Source organism: Engystomops pustulosus, chromosome 5, assembly GCF_040894005.1.
Source record: "Engystomops pustulosus chromosome 5, aEngPut4.maternal, whole genome shotgun sequence".
Taxonomy (NCBI): domain Eukaryota; kingdom Metazoa; phylum Chordata; class Amphibia; order Anura; family Leptodactylidae; genus Engystomops; species Engystomops pustulosus.
In genome coordinates this window covers 66559048-66577942 of record NC_092415.1, presented here as the reverse complement: position 1 = coordinate 66577942, position 18895 = coordinate 66559048, and the positions used below count along the sequence as shown (strand labels likewise).

The 18895-nt window shown below is 38.8% G+C and overlaps 1 protein-coding gene across 4 annotated transcripts in view; it reads right to left on the bottom strand.

The window, feature by feature from the left end:
• Positions 1-9035: 9035 nt before the first annotated feature.
• Positions 9036-18895, bottom strand: part of MC2R (melanocortin 2 receptor) — a 33012-nt gene continuing 23152 nt past the window's right edge. For 3 of the 4 annotated variants that reach the window (XM_072154705.1, XM_072154708.1, XM_072154704.1), the window contains 2 exons: positions 13478-13534; positions 9036-10011 (listed from right to left, as the gene is read on the bottom strand). In XM_072154705.1, the coding sequence (XP_072010806.1) occupies positions 9036-9959 (924 nt within the window). In that variant the 5' untranslated portion in view covers positions 9960-10011; positions 13478-13534. Of the gene's footprint in view, positions 10012-13477; positions 13535-15622; positions 15706-18895 lie in introns of those variants that run through there. The other variant, XM_072154706.1, reaches the window with a different exon arrangement.

Genomic DNA, 18895 nt, shown 5'->3' with positions numbered 1-18895 from the left:
CTTCTTTTATTTATATTCTTTCACATATCATGTTTTATAACGCAATCCAAAAAAATTAACATTTTGGTACTGTCTTTGGACCTTCATCGGGAACGGATTGCCATGGGTGCAAAGAAAAATGTAGATGAACGTGATGTGTCGTCTGTGGTATTGCGAAAATAAATAGTTTTAACTTGATAGGATATTTTTATTACATACAAACAGTCCCCGGGATACGTACAAGATAAGTTCCTTGGGTTTGTACTTAAGTTGAATTTGTATGTAAGCCCAAAAAAATTTTTTGTCCCAGTGAGACTTGAATTTTCACATTTTTTGCTGTAATAGGACCAATGATTATCAATAAAGCTTAATTACAGATACTTTACACCTGATTGTTGCAGCCATTGCAGTCAAGTGTCCTTAAAGGGTTTCTCAGGAGGTGGAAAAACATGGCTGCAGTCTTCCAAAAACAGCACCACACCTGACCATGGTTACTGCCAGTACTGCAGCTCAGCTGTATAGAAAGGAATGGAGCTTTGTTGCAATACCACACACTACCCATGGTCAGGTGAGGCACTGTTTTTGGAAGACTGCAGCCATGTTTTTCCACCTCCAGAGAACCCCTTTAAGTAGGAGACCCCCTGTATTTTTTTCTTTATAAAATTAATCAATAAATGACTATAAATATTTTTAAAAAAATATGCTTCTTTGTAATTTTTTAAAAAAGAAAATATGCCAGGTGGCTTTTCCCTGGCAGAATGCAAAACACTTTCAGCATCCTTTTTGAATGTTTAGCCTGGGAAGGAGGTAGACTCACTGCTGTGAGGTGATGCCTGATGAAGATCCATCTTCCTCTGGACCAAAACAAGTAGCTTTTACCAGTTAATTATCCTATGAATTGCTATTTCGGGTGAAAGACCGAAGAACATCTAATTTCCTCTCCTATCCAATAGTGACAATGTCACACTAGAAATTCATATTTTGTTCCCCCACCAAATCCATTTTACAACAAAACTTAGCAACAAGACATCTAAGGAGCTGAGCTCCAACTCTCGACATTAACTCTCCTAGTTCAGCAGAATATCAACATATAAAATGTTAGTTCTTCCTCCATAGATTATTTCCATTCAAACAATCTCCAAAATCATTCACTTTGTATGACAGGGAAAATGACAGCACTGTGACTCGACAATGACTAGCAGGGGGGTTAGGACACCTTAGCTACAAAAGTAATATGTTTAGTGGACCAGATGAAACATTGGTAGCACAACAATATGGATAAAATATAGGTTTCTTTTGAAGCATTGTTAACCATTGTATAATGGTGAGTCAGGGCCGGCACCAGCACTGGGCATACCTGGGCAAGTTCGGGGCCCAGAGGTGCTGGAGGGGCCCACCAAAAACTGCACATAAGGAGTCCATCGGGGTGAGCGGGCTTTATCTAATTAATCTATGGGGTGTGAGGGGGGCTCATATAAAATAAAAAAGAAGGGCCTGTGTATAAAATAACCATGAGGCGGCTTTTTAGTATAATAAACTAGGGGATATTGTAGGGAACAGGAGACTTATAGTTTTCGTATTTTTAATGCTGCCATTACCTCTACAAAGGTATCCACAGAGGCTCTGTCGCCCATGGGCCTACTGAAACTTGGAGCTGACCCTGTGTTGAGTGGACACATTTCCTCAGAAGTTCGAGTCCTGCCACCCCAGCAGAAATCACTCACCACCGCTGTTCGGACTTTAGTGCCCTGGAAAGAGATTGACGAGGAAGATGCAGACACCTGCCTGAGCCACAGCCTTACCACGTGGAGAGCCAACCAGGCCGGATGTCACCTTCACTATCCTGGAGTTTCATCTGCCGCTCACTGTGACCTTGGCTGCCCACGTACCAGCGCTCACTGGAGCTACACACAAGCTGCGTTCGGACTGCCGCCGCAGCCCAGGAGGCTCTCACCACCAGAGGACCACTGAAGCAGGATGCAGCCTTTCCTCCATGGGCTCTGCATTGCTGATGCACTTCACCCCGGTCCTAGCAGCCTTTGTGGTCAGGGGAAAGTCCAGGCTCGAGGTGCACTAGAGAGCCAAAAGTTGCTGCACTGTCCATATGGTCCGTTAGTACTTGTAACAGACCTTCATGCAACCACTGGCCAGACCATGTGAACCAACAGGCCATCTATCATCAGTCCCTGTGACCCTCCAGGCCCCTTATTTAGGCCGTTTGACCGAACTGGCAGGCACTGTCATCTTCAGGCCCCTTCCACTGGGCCCTGTGATCTACCTGGCCCTCTTCAACAGACCCTTTTATCCATTGGGCCCTTTGAAGAAGGACTATGGCAGTGAACAAACTGAACACCCCACACACCCCAGAAGTATAATCCCATGCCAGCACCTGGGGACTAAACATCACCAGGCAGCTCAGGGCGCGTGTCTGGGCGCAACAGAGCATCCATTTCTGGCAGCCCAGAGCGCCATTCATGAGTGTCAATAGGTGGAAATGCTGAAGTAACCCCCCACTTGGTGCCTGTTCTGGTCAGGTCTAACAACTAACAAGCAGCCTTGGTGGTAGCTGGTAATCAGGCAGCTATAGCACCGGGAGCCATCAAAGTGGCACAAGGCGTCCATTTGGCCGAAGCAGACACTAACAACACCATCTATACCTGGAGGTCACCCTTGTTCATAACATGTGTCTACTGTGCATTGTCTACTTGTAAACTGAATATATCCCGTAAGTATCTATGATGCCTGTATTGTGTAATCCACGTATCTATGTATTGATGTATGTATTTTTATTAACAAGCAACAAGTAAGGAAAGATCAAAAACAAAAAGCAAGCAAGCCTAGAGATTTGTTAATGTCTGTTCATTAAATGTATAGTGTTGTCTAATGTATGTAACTATATGCTGGGCACTATATACAAAATAATTTCCCCACCCGAGGATAAATAAAGTATTGCCTTATCTTATGATTCGCTTCTATTTCTTGGTAAACCAGAGGATATCTTGAAATGAATGTAGATAGAAGTAGGGTTTGAACAGTGCGAGAAAGCCTTGGGATTATCAATAAATTGGACAAAGTCTTATTTAATGCCATTCCCTTTTTAAAGTTATTAAGGGTATGGATTTGTTTAGATACCTGGGTATTGTAGTTTTCACTCGGTTGAAAACTTTATAGAATATAATATAAGTAGTTTGCTACATACACAGGACGAGGACAAGCTGATTTTTTCATTAGAGAACTGTACAAGCTGTTGATTACTTTAAATTTACATTTCTATAGGTGGTAAAATGTATGTTTTTCAATTATAGTGCTCAGTATATATGGTATTGTAATGTATGTATTTTGATAGGAGCATTTTGAGAATGGAGAAAACCTAACAAGTTTATTTTGTTTATTAATATAAAATAGCAAGTCAAAGGTTACAAAGGGTTCAATCTGTGATCCAATCTATCCAAAATACAATCAATGCAGCAGGACAAGTAATAAAACATAAAATTTACTCAAACTCTGTTAAAAACATCAGTCAAACGTTAGTCAAAGGATACCCAAAGGGACAGGTTCTACTAATGGTACGGTCCATGAATGCCAATGTAAGTGTCCCCACCTCACCATCTATAATAATCAAACTGGGATCAAAACTTTAATTTCTCAAAACTGTTTAATTGCATTGGTTTTGGACTGTACATTAATCACGTAATTTATAACAGTCCAGAAATGCTCTCTACTATATACCTTTAATGGGAGTATGGGATCATTTCATGTGGTATCAGATGCTCAGAAGAGTCAAACAATGTTGGACTATAACAATGAAGATATACAATGCACATAAAAATGATGGTAATATTGAAAGAGAAAATAAAAGGAAGTGGAAAACAAGGGATACCTTGGTGACTGTCCCTGGTAAAGAGTAAATACAGAGAAAGACTACTCAAACCCTACAGCCCTAGGTAGCTTCCACCCCAATAGGAACCATTTCCCTATTGACACGCAGTTCTTAGTATGAAACCTGAGTGTTTGAAGGGGTAAAAGTGTAGATATTAAATGTCACTCAAAAGAATGGTCCCAACATGACATGTTTCGCCTGAATACAGGCTCATCGGTAGAAATAATGGGGAAAAATATGCCCTACGTCAATGTTACGAATACAGGGGTAACGATATATGGAAGCACTTATCAGATAACCACCAATATTCATGGGAGGCAAGTGGCAGTGCCCAGAAGTCCCAAATCCTCATCACTGGTGTGAGGCAGTGCCATGCTGCAGAGAGGGGGAGGCAGATGTGGGCAGTGGTGATCCCTATATGTTTTGACCTGACATATACCCCTTTTGGCCTCTTCCTTTTCTTTTCTCTTTGACTATTACCATACTCTTTACCTTTGATGTTATACCCCACATAGTTGGACTCTTCTGAGCATCTGAGCCCACTTGAAAGCATACCATACTCACATGAAAGGACTGTTATACATAATGTGATTACTACACAGTCCAGTAGACTTTAGCTTGAGAATAGCACATTCCAAAAAGCTAGCAGAAAATATAAACAGTGTTCAGCAAGCATTGAGTGGATTACATATAGGTAGTCAGAGAGACTCAAATGCAGACGATTGAAGCAAAGCTCTGTCAATCACAGCACTTAACTACTGCAGAGGGACTGAGTGCAGTGCAATGTGATCAAAACACAGTCAGCATCATAAATCACAGTGCACACTAATAAAACGCAACTATAGCCTCATACCACTGACAAAGGTAGACACTGGCATGGATGTTGCAGCACTATAGGGTCTTGAACCCTATGTTGTCTGATCCATCATACTGTATAGTAATAATAATCTTTATTTTTATAGTGTCATCATATTCTGTAGTGCTTTTCAAATCATAGGGGACATATACAGTACAAATAAAATACTACATAACAGTCATATGGATTAATAGGAGTGAGGACCATGCATAAAAAAGCTTACATTCTATGAGGATGAGGGGGTGACGCAAAAGGCATGAGCTTGTATAATGGTCCAGCCATTGTTTATAAGGGAACAGTATAAAATAATTTAAAGAGTAACCATCATTCTGAGCAAAAAAAACCTAAAAACATAAATCTGCTCCAGGTGTCCCTTGGAATCATTCTCCAAAGTATTTTGCCTCTCAGTCCTCATTTAGTACCTTTTTTTGGCTAAATGGCAACCATGGTTTCCAGCAATCAAAAGGACTACAATCAGCAAGAAGGAGGGAAAGGACCTGTCTCCTGTCACCTCATCACAAGCGCATGGTGCTGACCAATGACACTAAGTCTACCTATTAATCTATCTATCCCATATCTATCTATCTTATATCTATCCCATATCTGTCTATCTATATATCCCATATCTATCTATATATCTATTTCCTATCTAATATCTATCTCATATCAATCTATCTACTTATGTATCTACACGTTCAGCACAGCACATGATGAGACAGCTTGAAGACTTGGAGAGTCTCTCCTGCCATTTTCTGCTGTGGAGTGTGAGGTGAATGCGCGAAGGGGGCTGTGATCAATCTTCATCTTGTGTGTGTGTGGATTATTTTTTTACATACAAGTGTAGGGAAAGCTGAGGGAAAGATAAGTGTAGTTGTTTGGTTGCTACATTAGTTAGGGCTCCTGGCAGAACATGACTGAGTGCTGGAGTTCTGAGCCATGAGGTAAACAGCTGAGAGCAGGGAGAGGTGAGAGAGGCGGTGTATAACATTCACATTCTCCCTCCATATTCAGGGACACTTATTCTTTAATAAATAAAATTGCTGCTAAGTAAAACCAGCCATCATCCGCCATCTTATATACAAAGTCCAAAGTAAATGGGACTGCAGTGAAGCCTGAAGCTTGGTATCTGGTGTTTGCCGAAAATAACAGGTAGGAGGAGGACTCAGGATGGGTTAGTAAACTTATGGAGGCTTGCCTAAAGAGAATTTTAAAAGCATGTTTGAAACTTTTGAGATTAGGTATTAGTCTGATAGTCTAGAGAAGGGGATTCCAGAGAATTGGTGCAGCTCATAAGAAGTCCTGGAGACATGCTTGAGAGGTTCGAAATAAGATATATTGCAATATGATAATATTGCATTAATCATGAACTTTAATAACAACTGTGCAAGGGTTTCCCAGCTGTCTTAGCATCCAGATAGGCACTCCCAGTGCCCCCATTTAGTTCTATGATTGGGTTTCACCATGGCACTTAGAAGGATCACAGCCATGATCTGTCCCATTGCAGGTCTTAATCTGTATGGAGAGGGTTTAGCGATTAAAATGTTAATGCAGCAACACCAAGACAGTGAAAAAGCTTATAGCTTTAAAAGATTCCTTCTGGCATTTCAGTTTACTATAATTCACAAATAAAACCGCTTTCAGTTCATAGATAAGTAAATATTAAAAAGTTAGAGACAAGTTTGCTAATATTTTACTTTGCAAATTCAACATACTATGAAGACATGCTACCAAAATCTGTAATCCAGTCCATGTGTTATGCAGGAAATATATGTTTCTTATTGTCTAGTGATATATATATATATATATATATATATATATATACATACATTTATTTCATCTTCAAACTGCAAAAACATGTTATACACATTTATTTCATCTTCAAACTGCACAAACATGTTAACATTGTGACATTTTGATGTTACAGTGTTTAACAAGCAAATAAATACTTTTTTACCAGCTGTTTTAAAGTTGTTTTTTCAAACATGTCATGTTCACCTTAACACTGTCTTTTTCCATAAATTAAAATTTTAGCAGCATGGCCTTAAAGAGAACAGAGAATATTAACAGCAAAGAGCTCAGGTCAGTGTCATGCAAAGTAAAGTGACAGAATAATTATCTTTGACGCATTCTACTGGTACATTAAGGTCAAACTTTCAAAATCCTTTAAATCACCTGAAAATGAAATAAGAATTTGCATTATTTAACAAACCATTGCAACCTACTGTGTGTTTACTCTACTGCATACTAATGCACCACATGAGTGTTGATAAACTGTATCTATTGTATTAACCTCTTACCGACGTGCGCCGCAATAGTATGGTGTGCGTCGGGTGCGGGTACATGGAGAGGGCGCATGGGCTGCACCCTCTCCATTGCCGGCAAGTCTTTGCTGCATATTACAGCAAAGACTTACCGGTAACACCTGCGACTGCCACCGTCAAAGCTGCCGGTGGCTGCAAAAAGATGGCGGCGGATGGGCAGAGGATTATCGCTCGCCGTGACGTCATCGGGGAGTGGCGATCCATCGCCATGACCGCCTCGGGTCTTGCAAAGAAAGGAGTAGGAGTTTTGCCTTAATACAAATCATTGGTCAGCCCACACATGGAATATTATCTACACTTTTGGGACCTGTGTATAAAAGGACATAATAGATCTGTAGCAGGCGCAGAGAAGAGCAACCAAGCTTATTAAGGGAATGGTGGGATTAGAATACAATGACAGGTTATAAAACTTGGGGTTATTCAGTTTAGAAAAAAGAAGGCTGAGGGGAGACTTCATTATGATATACAAGTACATACACTCACCGGCCACTTTATTAGGTACACCTGTCCAACTGCTCATTAACACTTAATTTCTAATCAGCCAATCACATGGCGGCAACTCAGTGCATTTAGGCATGTAGACATGGTCAAGACAATCTCCTTCAGTTAAAACCGAGCATCAGTATGGGGAAGAAAGGTGATTTGAGTGCCTTTGAACGTGGCATGGTTGTGGGTGCCTAAAGGGCTGGTCTGAGTATTTCAGAAACTGCTGATCTACTGGGATTTTCACGCACAACCATCTCTAGGGTTTACAGAGAATGGTCCGAAAAATAAAAAACATCCTGTGAGTGGCAGTTCTGTGGGCGGAAATGCCTTGTTGATGCTAGAGGTCAGAGGAGAATGGGCAGACGGTTCGAGCTGAAAGAAAGGCAACAGTGACTCAAATTGCCACCCGTTACAACCAAGGTAGGCAGAAGACCATCTCTGAACGCACAGTACGTCGAACTTTGAGGCAGATGGGCTACAGCGGCAGAAGACCACACCGGGTGCCACTGAGGCTACAATTTGCACAAGCTCATCGAAATTGGACAGTAGAAGATTGGAAAAACGTTGCCTGGTCTGATGAGTCTCGATTTCTGCTGCGACATTTGGATGGTAGGGTCAGAATTTGGCGTCAACAACATGAAAGCATGGATCCATCCTGCCTTGTATCAACGGTTCAGGCTGGTGGTGGTGGTGTCTTGGTGTGGGGAATATTTTCTTGGCACTCTTTGGGCCCCTTGGTACCAATTGAGCATCGTTGCAACGCCACAGCCTACCTGAGTATTGTTGCTGACCATGTCCATCCCTTTATGACCACAATGTACCTAACATCTGATGGCTACTTTCAGCAGGATAATGCTCCATGTCATAAAGCTGGAATCATCTCAGACTGGTTTCTTGAACATGACAATGAGTACACTGTACTCAAATAGCCTCCACAGTCACCAGATCTCAATGCAATAGACCATCTTTAGGATGTGGTGGAACGGGAGATTCGCATCATGGATGTGCAGCCGACAAATCTGCGGCAACTGTGTGATGCCATCATGTCAATATGGACCAAAATCTCTGAGGAATGCTTCCAGCACCTTGTTGAATCTATGCCACGAAGAATTGAGGCAGTTCTGAAGGCAAAAGGGGGTCCAACCCGTTACTAGCATGGTGTACCTAATAAAGTAGCCGGTGAGTGTATATGGGCAGTACAGGTATCTTTCCAATGATCTATTCTTTTAGGTTGAAGTTGATGGTCCAGTGTCTTTTTTCAACCGTATCTACTATACCAAGCACCCATAAGATTAGCATGAATAGCATTGCTACTTTGGCTTTCTTTTACTTAAAATGGTATTCAGGAAAAACAAAAATTGTGAAAGAGAATAAATACCAGATTGGAGGAAATGCAATAGCTTGGACTTCCACCAATCTAAACTTAAATAAGGGGTAAATTATTGTAAAGAAGCAGCCAATTAGGTTGTCTTTATTCTATTGTGCCATATGCATTTTATGCTTTTCTAACCATCTAGCAAAGGAACATTTTCTTGAAAGTGCTCCTCAATTCTGGACTCCGGAATGCATAAATGAAAGGGTCAATCACTGAATTGCATAATATAAGTGTACAATTTACATACAAAGTTGACATATAGCAAGCACAATAAGGATTTTGAGGGCAAAATATGAATAAGAAGAGATGTAGAATAAATGGAAACCAACAACAAATGAAAACACCCAATAAAATGGTCAATGTAATAGCCCCTTTCATATTTGTCTTTTGCTGCACAGAATTCCACTGACCAGAGAGTGAAGATATTTTTCTTGCATGTGATTGCGCTAAAAGGAACATATGGATATAAAGACATACTATAAAGACTAACAGCAAAAAAAATAAAAATGTAAAACACATTACAGTAATGGTATAATCAAAAAAGATAACTATAACTATTCCCATCCCGCCGCCTACCACCCATATGGCAGCTAAAATGACCCAAGCTCTTCTAATAGTCATAATGTTGTGATAGCGAAGAGCATAGAAGATGGTAATGTATCGGTCTGCAGCAATAGCGGAGAGGCTGAAAATTGATCCAAGTAAAGACAAAACGAAAAACCAATCCATAATATCATCCATCTTTTTCTCAATTTTACCTTTCTTCTGAAGATGGCCATAGCTAGCCAAAATCATCATAATGCTCTCTAGAATTTTGTAAAGACTTCCTAAAATGTCAGAAAATGATAAACTACAAATAAAAAAGTACATAGGTAAGTGGAGCTTTTTGTTTTTGATAACAGCAGTGAAAACAAGAACATTTTCCAATACACCTAGAATAGAAATGGTGAAGAAGATTTCCTCTGGGACATTGATGGTTAAGCACTGAGTATGGTTTGGAGGCATTGAAGTCCCATTTGCATAACCAGTATTTTCCTTCTTCATTTCTGTTGCTCTATCCATCTTATGATTTTGTAAATTTTAGTTGATTTGCAATAACGTACTTTCACTTGCACTGAAAAATAATGCAAATTTGTGTTTATAGTTAAAGAGTCATATTTGTTTCACATCATTTAAGGAAATTAAGTTATATAAGCCTTTATAAGTTCCTGACGGGCACCGTTGGTCTGCATTCGCATTTAATTTTCTCCTTTATGTCCTTGTTTTTGTAAAATTAACTTTTAAACATATACTTTTGAGCCTTGGGGGCTCTAGGGAGCACCTGTTGTCTCACAGTAAAGCATGCACCCAGAAACCCTTCCTTTCTGCCGTATTTTCTGCCCTTGTCTCCATTTGATCGTGCATACATGGGAATTGGATAGAGCTGAAAGGCAGGATAAAGGTGGCAGGCATGAAGGGCAGCGGGGAATGTACACAAGTATGAGATGACACAGAGGGGCTCACAGAATGAGCACAGAGCATATTTTTAAAATAAATTTTCAACAATACAAGGCCATAAAGAAGAAAAATAAAAGTATGTGTAAGTGATACTGCTTATATAATATCTGTTTTTGTGTCACATTATTTTTTCCTTTTAAATGTACAAGGACACATTTTCCAAACATTTTCTATTTCTAGCCTTATCATAGTTTTGGGGTTTCAATCACTTGGTTGTTTTTCTGTTCTCTTTTTTACATTAAATGCTATATTTTTAACTGAAAGGACAGCAGTGGAAGGTAACGTTTCTAGACATAATTTCATTATCTGTGAACACATTTGCTGTTGTGGTGCTAGACTGACAAGATATAGCTGCAACGGAAATAATAATTCATGCAGTGGCATCAAATAAACACTTCTGGCTCAAGTATATATTATACTCAGCATGGGAAGACCAGGGGATTCTATTTCTGAGCCTAATCTTTTTTTATTTTGATACAGATAGGTATTTCCTTTAAAAGTCAATTGAAGTACATATCACTCCATTGTTCGGATTGTATTTTGATCAAAATGAGAATTAAAAGCAGACATAAAGTAACTTTGTTCTTTAGAGTTCTGTTGAGAATGCTCTAATGCACCTGTAGTTGAGTTTCTGGGTAAAATGTAAAAAGGTCACAGAAAACTCATAATGTAAAAAAAACGCATACTATAAACCATGATACTTTTGAATCTATATGTTGTGATTAATAATGGCACATTAATAATGCCTGGACTGTTTTCTAATTAATGCTAAAAGTAATAGTGCAATGTAAATATTCAAAATTCCTTAACCCCTTAACGCTCTGCTCCGTAGCTCTACGGTGCAGAGGTATAAGGGATGTATGAAGAGGGCTCACGGGCCGAGTCCTCTTCATACAAAGGTGGGGGTTTTTGCATTTTGCAGAAAACCCCCACCGCTAATAACCGCGGTCGGTGCTTGCACCGATTGCGGCTATTAACCATGTCATTGCTGCCGCCATCTTTATTGCGATCGCCGCGCCCCCGAACGTCATCGGGGGGCGGCGATCAGTTGCCATGGTAGCCTCGGGTCTTCTTTTGACACGAGGCTACATGGCTTCTGCAGTTTCGTTACAATGAGCCAGTGGCTCATTGTAATGAATGTGCTGCAAAAATGCCATATATTGCAATACAGAAGTATTGCAGTATATGGTAGGAGCGATCTGACCATCTAGGGTTAATGTACCCTAGATGGTATAAAAAATAGTGAAAAAAAAAGTTTAAAAAATTAATAAAATATTAAAAATTCAAATCACCCCCCTTTCCTTAGAACGGATATAAAACATAATAAACAGTAAAAATCACAAACATATTAGGTATTGCCGCATCCCAAAATGCCCAATCTATCAAAATATAAAAACGGTTACGGGCGGCGGAGACCTCCGAGGCGGGAAATGGCGCCCAAATGTCCGAAATGCGACTTTTACACCTTTTTACATAACATAAAAAATGAAATAAAAAATGATCAAAATGTCGGACAGACCTCAAAATTGTAGCAATGAAAACGTCGCCTCATTTCGCAAAAAATGACCCCTCACACATCTCCGTGCACCAAAGTATGAAAAAGTCAGAAGATGGCAAAAAAATGTTTTTCTTTTTTGTACACATTCGTTAAATTTTTGAAAATGTATTAAAACACAATAAAACCTATATAAATTTGGTATCACCACGATCGCACCGAACCAAAGAATAAAGCTGAGGTGTTATTTTGAGTGCACAGTCAAAGTCGAAAAAACTGAGCCCACAAGAACGTGCGTTTTTTTTTTTCCATTTTTCCACATTTGGAATTTTTTTTCAGCTTCGCAGTACACGGCATGTTAAAATAAATAACATTACAGGAAAGTAAAATTTGTTACGCACAAAATAAGCCCTCACACAGGTCTGTACATGTAAAAATGAAAAATTTATGGATTTTTGAAGTTGGAGAGCGAGAAATGAGCCGAAAAACCCTGCGTCCTTAAGGGGTTAAAGTTCTTTTACATTATGCTGCATGCATTCAACGATGCCCATATTTTATTACCTGTGGTGGTAATGGATAATTAACCCACTCAGATCTTTCCTTTTTTCCTTTTGGGAAAAAAAAACCTGTATGCACCGTCTCTTTCCACGTGCCATAACTTTTACATTCTTCTATCCATGTGGGTTAGTGAGGGCTTATTTTTTGCATAAAGAGCTGTACTTTGATATGTATACACCTGGGGTTCCTTTTTTGATCGCATTTTATCCATACGTGTCCACACATCAAAACAAGTATGTAAACTACAAGAACAGCAGTTAGACAAGTACAAGGAAATTTATTAAGTGTACAAATATCGACAATAATACCGACAATATTACATGCAATACCGAAAATTCATCCCAACAAAGGTAAAGTGAATGAAAGCATGGGCAGTTCAGGGGGAAGGGGGAAGCAGACCCCACACATATCGTCACCCAATGACAATGCACATAGTGTCTGCTCCCCCCATTCTGCCCATGCCTTCATTCTCTTTACCTTTCTTTGGATAAATTTTGGGTATTGTATGATGATTTTGTTCTACTATGCTTGTATATTTGAGTTACCTTCTTATTTGTACTTAGGTTCTGCTAGAGAAAATATCATATATAAAGGCATCAGTATGCAATTACCAATCAGGGGCTTGTTTGGGCTATTAAATCTTTAGCCCTGGGTTGATTCATACACCTATGGGTGTATTTTTAAGTGTTTTTATCTCTTATCCTGTATATGTTATGTGATTTTTTTGTATACTTACTAAATTTACTTATACTAGTCCCTTATACGCAATGTTTTTCTTGTAGGTAACAAAGCCCAGCTCCAGCAGGCCTACAATCGATAAACCCTCAACAACTGCCATAAAAACCTTAAATGGCAGTCGTTAAAGGGGTTAAAAAAGGTTTTTTCTTCACAATTAGCTGCACTAGATGTATATAAACTGAATTTATAAGCCTTTGTTCAGTATTTCTTGTCTGGAATAATAGTTTAATTCTTTATTCAAATATTAGCCACCACCTATTAGCAATATATGTGAAAGATAACAAGCCATTACCAAATCTGTCTTCTGAAATGTAATCCTTTTCTGATCAAAAGTTCTAGTTTACATTCCCTGTATGAAAATAAAGACAAAATCTGTATTAATAAATGTCACATTGCTTGTAATTCTTCAATTAGATTAATCTGCAAAGTAATACACATATATATAAAGATGAACGTGACCCAGACGGTGCTTCCACACATTGCAGTTAAAACTGCATGTCAACTGCCAAGTAATATAGTACATATACATTTTTATTGAACAATTTCAAAAAGTGGACACATTTAAAACCAATTAAAAAAATGTACATGAGTACATATAACCAACAGATGGTAGGATTAACCAGATAAGGTTAACCAACAACACACCTCCTCTACTACTCCCAGTGCTAAATGATGTGTGCCTTCATGACACAGATCTTTTTTCTTTCTGTAGTGTTGAGGAAAAATTAAAAAAGACATGAACTCAAAGGGTGAATTTGATTTTGGAGGGAAAAACTGCTCAATAAGGGTGCGGTCACACATTGCAGTTACAATTGCATCACAGTCAGTTTTGAGGTGGTTGTAAGCGCAGTTTTGTTAATTTAACAGGTGAAGGACATGAACTGAACGGGTCAATTTGATTTTGAAGGTGTTCCACAAATGTCATTCACCTGTTAAATTAGCAAAACTGCACCTAAAACCTCCTCAAAGCTGATTTTGATGCAGTTTTAACTGCAACATGTGACTGCACCCTAAATGTGTTTTACCTGGTGACTGTGTGTCTGGAGACTGGAGTAGAATGTAGGTGCAACACAGTGTCCAGGCTCTACATTCCATGCCAGGCAGTTTTGTGTCTGACTTTGCCCGTTCTTTTATGTGCTAACTGCTTGTACATATATTTAAGAAGTGTCCGTGCCACATATGTTTTGCACACGTCCCTTTTGTGTCGCGGCTGCACTAGTGTGTCACCCCATGTTAAACGTGTTTCAAAAAATAGTAGTGCACTCTGTCGGAGAAGTGCAGGGGGCTCTAGATTCATGCATTACACAGGCAAACTAGACTGTTATTAGTAAATGTGGGCCAATGTATTATTAAAGTGGGAAGTTAAGTCCTATGACTTCCCTTTTAGTTACTTTCCTAAGACTATTTTTCTGGTTTAGTGTAAGATTGTAGTGTAAGGGGCAGTGATTTGAGCTTTCTTCAGGGAGGATGACACTAAACTAAATCACAGCAGTCAGGGACTTGGAGAATCATTAACAAAGGAAACAAATAGAAGAGAACATTATACACCAAGAGATGTACACGAGGAAATGAAGGAACAAATTAACTTTCAGAGATCATGTACAGGCTAAAGGGATTGTCTATTAAAAGTAATGTATTGTGTATTGGTGGTTGGCAGTGTAAAGTAACAATGTTAGGGTTAGTCACAACTCTGATACTTAACGGATTTACTATTTGCATATGTTAGTTAGCTTAAAGATCAAGGTTGTACTTTAAGAATGGATAGCCTATTAATTGTAGAATTAGTAGCAAAGGACATTATAACTGATAGCTTGTTAGCTATATCATCTGACTCCTACATATATCTCCTCCTAAGATGTGTTGATTTACATTAACCCTCAACCTTTTACAACCGTGGGGCACAGATTGTTAACCCAACTTTTACAATGGCATATGTTGTCTTCTGCGGTGCAGGCAGTCATATTAATGCTTGCTACATATACATATATTCTATTGTATAATAAAAATGTAAGAAATCTAAAGATTTTTGGGTTATTTAAATATAAATACCCCCTAAGGTTTTTAAAGACTGCATATTATTGAAAGATTTTACTCTTAAACTAAAGAGTAGTCTTCAAAATGATCAGTGAGTTGTACGACTAAGACTCCAAAGTGACAAATCATTGCAAACAAGAAGAGAGATGTGTACCACGCATCAGCTGTTGTGTTGTTTGGTCTACAGAGCATTGTATAGGCTGGAAATACAGTTGTGTGATTAATGTTAGGTCCAACAAATATAATCTACTTTATAATGCTGTTGTAGAGAAAGCCTAAACCCCTACAATATGGACATTAGTCATTCAACATTAGAAGAAAAGTTCTCTGTCGTCAGGCAAAAATGGTTTTATAGCCTATAAATAACATCAGGAACAGTGAATAAACTGAAATGTTTTCAAACCTAGTTTTTTCCATTGATGATGACATCATCAACTTCTGTTTAGAATGCACCGTATCTATTTTGGATCTGATGCACAAGACCGGTCATGTTCTGTTTTTCAGGTTAGAGAAAATCAGCTTCCATAAAGTTCATGTGAATTGAGACAAAGAAGTACAAACAAGAAAAAATGTTGAGGATGTAAAAAATAAATGAAGCCTCTGCAGTACTTTTTTTTATATCCGTAATATTACTACTGGTTAAAATTGAGACGAGATGAGAGAGAGAACAGATATGTGAAGAGTGGACAGTACGAGCTGTAATTTCACATTAATGAGCCTTTCCAATAGAACATTATGGCTGCATAAATCACATAAGGATGTGGAGATAACACCTCTGAACAAAGATCATTTAGACACCCACATATAGCACTTATTAATGGAATTCATACAAATGACTTAACCATTTCATGGCATGATATATTGCGCTGTCAGTTCATTTAAAGGAATATTCAAATGTGATGTGAACGTTTGCATATAATAAGCTAATATTGTTTGGAATAAAATGCTAAACTCATTTTACTTAGCTCTAGTTTAGCTTGTTTAACATACCTTAATCCAAAGACGTTTAATACATCAGTGCACAATGTGGTGCTCTTGGATGGAAAGCTTGCTGGCAAATCAGACACTGTACATAGCAATAACTTAGTGGAAAAATCTATCAAGGCAAATAGCTTGCATCATGTTTTTATAGCCTTGACTATCTTGTCACTTTAGATGAATGTTAAACAAGAAAATTTATTCTGGCCACAAACACATCAGCTTTTTACACGCTATACATTTTGAAAATGACTATTTAATGACAACCCAATATAATTGGAAGGGATCTATGGGTGAGCCTTTCAATTCAATGCTCAATATGAATAAAGTAAAAAAATTTATGACAGAGAGGTTTTGATGACTTAAAAGATTTGTGTTACATCTTGTGCTGACATATGTAAACACACGGACAGGTTGTGCTTTTGGATGTTGAGACAGTATTCCAGCAAATGTTTTTTTTTGTAGACTAAAAGGTTAAAACATTTTCCATTATGTTTCTATAGTAATTTGGACTTTTCAAAAGCTTTAAAAAAAAGACCCTTGACCAGAAGTGATGATCAGCAAATTTAATAAACCATATATTTTTTCACAATATATTATAGAACACATATCAGATGTTATTAGCGAGACATATGTCATGTAAAAATGTAAAATGAATTATCTTCATCATTATCTTTAACCCCTTAATGACCGGTGAATCAGGGTTTTATAGCGGCTAACAAGGGTATTCTTCTACGTTGGCGCGTCATAGGAAAATTGCGGGAAATCTGTTCCTGCTGGTGCTAGTGTCATGCTGTGACATCACAGCCCATACCCAGCACTAGCAACCAGGATTGTAAAGACACAATCACTGCATGTAAGTGTGTCCCTGATAGTTCGCCCCGTGGTGCGAGGTCGGTCTCCTGGAGGCAAATTATATGTGGCGAGATCCTGCGGAGGTACGCAAATAGAGCATTATATTTTTTAGTGTCTCACAATCCTCATACGTTCCAGGACAGGACATGTAGGGGCATACGAGTGGTACTGTGGCACAATGCACTGGATCTACCAATAAAACAAAACCTAGGAACAAGAACAGCTGCGCTGAATACTTGCAACCCCCTGTTTGGCTCACAAATTGAGTTATGCCCTAGAGGGGAGGCAAGCTCAGTAAGTGGCAACTACAATAGGGGCAGTCTGTACTGAGGTCTTAAAGCAGCAGACTATTGCTCTGTGAGCCGGCATCCAGGACCTGAGTTGTTATACTGCAACACAAACCCCAGTCAGCTGGTATCTCAAACATATATATATTTTTAGCTGTGTAGGCCCATACAATATTGTAAAAATGGGGAGAAGGGCCCTTTTCCTAGACCTTAGAAGATTGTCCATGTAGAAATGGTGTATTAACTGACCATTAAATAAACTATGTCACAATGTGAGCAATAAAACTTGAATCCAGACGGACCCTTTAAACCCACAAACCCACTGGTGGAAAAAATAGAAGATATGGAGCGTCTTACAAGAAGCATCAGTGACATGCATATCTGCGTAGCAAGTCCAAATATGAATCTGCCTCACTCGGCGCACTGAAGAAGTGTAATATATCCTCATGGATCACTCTTAGGCGTGATGGGAAGATCATACTGAAGGAGAGTTGCATCTCCAGTAGACGACTCTTAACACCAGTGAAGGACGCTCTCATTTTCTGTAGAGGAACGGAGAAGACTAGAAAATGGAGATGTTAGTATTCTGGTTTATAATTGCAACCTTGCTGCTGATAAGTCTAGCCAGCATAGGTTACAGATGGGACCCAGGCGGTGGTGGTTTTTCTGAAACGTGCGCCTATGTGCGTAGATCGGGGACAAGTCCGCTTCAGGCAGGATTTCCTTTAGCCATACCTCCATGAATGCAATTAACCCACTTGAAAATATAAATATTACCACAAAAAACAAGTCCTCATAAAAAATTTGCCCTATATGCTTGAGTATAAGCCGAGTTTTGCAGCACAAAAAATCTCTGCTTATACTCAAGTCTATAAAACTCTGTACTTACCTTTCCGACACCCCCCTACCACAGTAAATGGAAGTGCTGAAGGGACCAGTATGCTGTACTCACCAATTTACAACATTTCATAGTACTGATTGAAATAACTGGATGCATGCTTGACCTCCTGCTTCAGTTAAATAGCAAAAATGGGATCCCCAACGGTGTATTATTGTAATCAGTGAGGATCCCAGCAGTTGGACCTATCATATTGTTATGACCCTGTGGATAGGGGATAATAAATAAAGTTGGTATAAACCATTTAATGTTAAACAGATTTATCATTTTGATAAATCTAAGTGTAACTTTGTCCTGCTTATTTTATAATAATATAACATTTTTTAATTCTGCCCCAAGGAGTCTAGGTTTTGGTCACATGACACAGCTCATTCTCTACTACTATTTACATCATGTCCCATTTTTATGGGCATGAGAATAACAATTTTTGTGGAAATGTTTTTATCTCACAACACACATGTTATATTCCTTACTAATCTGCAGAGTCTGCAAAGGGCTGTTAAGTAGCAACACTTGGCGGGGCAATAATGTTGAACCTTCTTATTATTTTTCTGATTCTTATTTCATTGTATTTAAAACCTTTGAGATCAGTGTAACACTAACACTAACAGCTTAGATGGGAACCACTGCTCTTCATGCACCTGTAAGAATCCGTTCT